This window comes from Sphaeroforma arctica (genome assembly GCF_001186125.1).
Source record: "Sphaeroforma arctica JP610 unplaced genomic scaffold supercont1.4459, whole genome shotgun sequence".
Lineage (NCBI taxonomy): Eukaryota > Ichthyosporea > Ichthyophonida > Sphaeroforma > Sphaeroforma arctica.
The window spans coordinates 1-2,470 of record NW_014036099.1 but is presented as its reverse complement, the minus strand read 5'-3'; the positions used below and the strand labels follow the sequence as shown (position 1 = coordinate 2,470).

The following is a 2,470-nucleotide window of genomic DNA, read 5'->3' as shown; positions in this document are numbered from 1 at the left end:
ATCCTGAAATTGGATTAACCAACCTGATATCTACATAGTTAAATTAAAAAGCCTGTGACTATTAGCTGATGTTGCTGTCTCACGGAGGATCGTTGATAATGCAGAAACCTGTCAGGGACTGCTTGATATGTCACAATATTTTGATTTCCGAACTAGTGGTCTTCAACGGTACCAGCATTTGCAATATTTTGTTTGGAATTGGTATTTTCATTGAACACTTACCATCAGACTGAATGATCATCTGTACTAGGGACATGTCCTCGGAACGGAAATACCTCGGAGGTATCATTTTAGCTGGTGCATACAGCAAGGAATAGATCGTGAGTTCTACTTTTTATCATGAACCTATTCGATTCACATGCGCTCGCTTTACTTAATTATTATGGCCTGTCTCCTTGTTATGAACATTGATGTGAATGAACAGAGAAGCGCCGTCAATGATAGATCAGTAGAAATGTTTACTATACTGTGTACTCTGTGTACTTACGTACTTCATTTTTTACCTAAAAAAACAAAAAGACATTGTTTATCTTCTAGATCTGAGATGTATGACTCACCTCCTGTGTGGGTTCATTCGAACATAATCCCATGGAAACCCATCGCCCGAGTGACCAGTGACCAGCCTTTACATTCACAGAATGTAGAAAGACTATGAGGATATACGACACAATATAGTTTGTTTCAAACTAAATTCAATTTGCGACATGAAAATACAGTGCTGTGAAATACCAAGAATTTAGTTTAGTACAGGAAACAGTTTTAAATAAATACAACAAGAAGGGCATTCCACTCCCAGTCCCAGAGTCCCGGTCCAGTACAGTATCCCACAAACCGGACTGACCAGAGTCTCAAAGACTCTCAGCGACCCACGTCTCAGGACTCTCAGAGTCTCGAGCGTCGCCCTCAGACTCTCATCAGAGGCTCATCAGTCGCTCAGAGTCAGAGGCTCAGAGACTCAGACTCGCACTCAAAAAGTCTCAGTATCCGTGGTTCAGTATGTACTCTCTGAGACTTTGATACGCTGACTCTCCAGTCCCAGACAGGCCGACCCCCACACTCGCGTTGGCCTCTGGGGAAGTCTCAGACTCACACCTACAAGACACAGTCGCCTAATAAAACTTCAACAAGGAGCTGTTCTAAAATTGCAATAAACGCGCCAAAATTGATATTATGTAATTTATGTGTACTTACATACGAGGGACTTCCAACTAACTACTAGTAATATTTTAAGAGATACCACAGACTATAGAAATTTTGTATTGATTGCTGTTGTGGTAGTGGTCTTCTACTGAAGGTAACGCATTACAGCAGCTTAGCTCTGCGTACTCTGCTGAAAGATAGAGGGCACGTCTAATACATACCGTATTGGCGGTATCTGGCTGCACAGCGGAGCTCGATTTAGTCTTTGCCACACTTCAATGTGTGCATTGTGAGTAATAGAACACTTCGAATAGCAGTAGTTTACGAAGCGTGATTGATAGAAAAAAAACTGGCGTGATTTTGCATACAGTGCTAGTGGTATATAAGTCTTCACGAATAGTTGTCGGACACTGTGTAATCGAATAAGACACGATGGCGTTTGTAAAGAAAGATGGGTATCCAGAACGAGAGTTCTGGATCAGTGAAGATATCGAATCAAAAGTTCGAGACATTGAGTCCTTTCTCGAGAAGAATGGGCACACCACCTCTCCCAACCTAATCTGTGAAGGTGCTGTGTCCATTCTCACGTTACAAGAGAATTTATATGGTTCACAAGCTAGTGATATTGATAACGAGTCTAAGTTACGAGTTAAGTTGCCGTACAGCTTATTTCTCAATATGGGCTCCGGTGAAAGCCTGAGTGTCATTCTACTGACAGCCATCAAATACATGAAAACGAAGAATATCGCAGATTGGACTCACGTCGCTTCTGCCGCCAGCGACTCACACGGCATGATCGACGCAATTGAAGTATGTTCCTGTTACGTGCATATATTTTCTTTTGTTGTGTATTTATATATTTCTTGCTATTATATGTATTTCTATATTATTATTATATATTCACGACCAAGCCAACAATCCATATCACTATAGAATGTGGTGTTCTGGTCATATATATGTGTGTGTGTGTGTGTCTGTGTCTGTGTGTATGTGTGTGTGTGTTCGTATCTGTCTGTTTGTGTGTATGTGTGTGTGTGTTCGTATCTGTCTGTTTGTGTGTATGTGTGTGTGTGTTGATTTATATTTATATATATGTGTGTGTGTGTCTGTGTGTCTCTGTATGTGTGTGTGTGTGTGTCGGTGTTTCGTGTGTATGTACACGCGTGTGTGTGTTTATGTCCGTTTGTTTATATATATATATACATGCACATATATATATATATATATATATATAAATATATATATATTATGTAAATATATATATATATATATGTATGTATGTATATATATACATATATACATATATAGATAGTAAATATTTATATTTGTA

At 39.3% G+C, this 2,470-nt stretch overlaps 1 protein-coding gene across 1 annotated transcript; it reads left to right on the top strand.

Moving 5' to 3' along the window:
* Positions 1-1,237: 1,237 nt before the first annotated feature.
* On the top strand, positions 1,238-1,950 carry SARC_14323 (hypothetical protein; the record flags this gene model as incomplete). The annotated part of the gene is made up of 1 exon (XM_014291545.1): positions 1,238-1,950. A coding segment is annotated over exon 1 (378 nt), but the record flags the coding sequence as incomplete, so codon positions are not given.
* Positions 1,951-2,470: the final 520 nt, after the last annotated feature.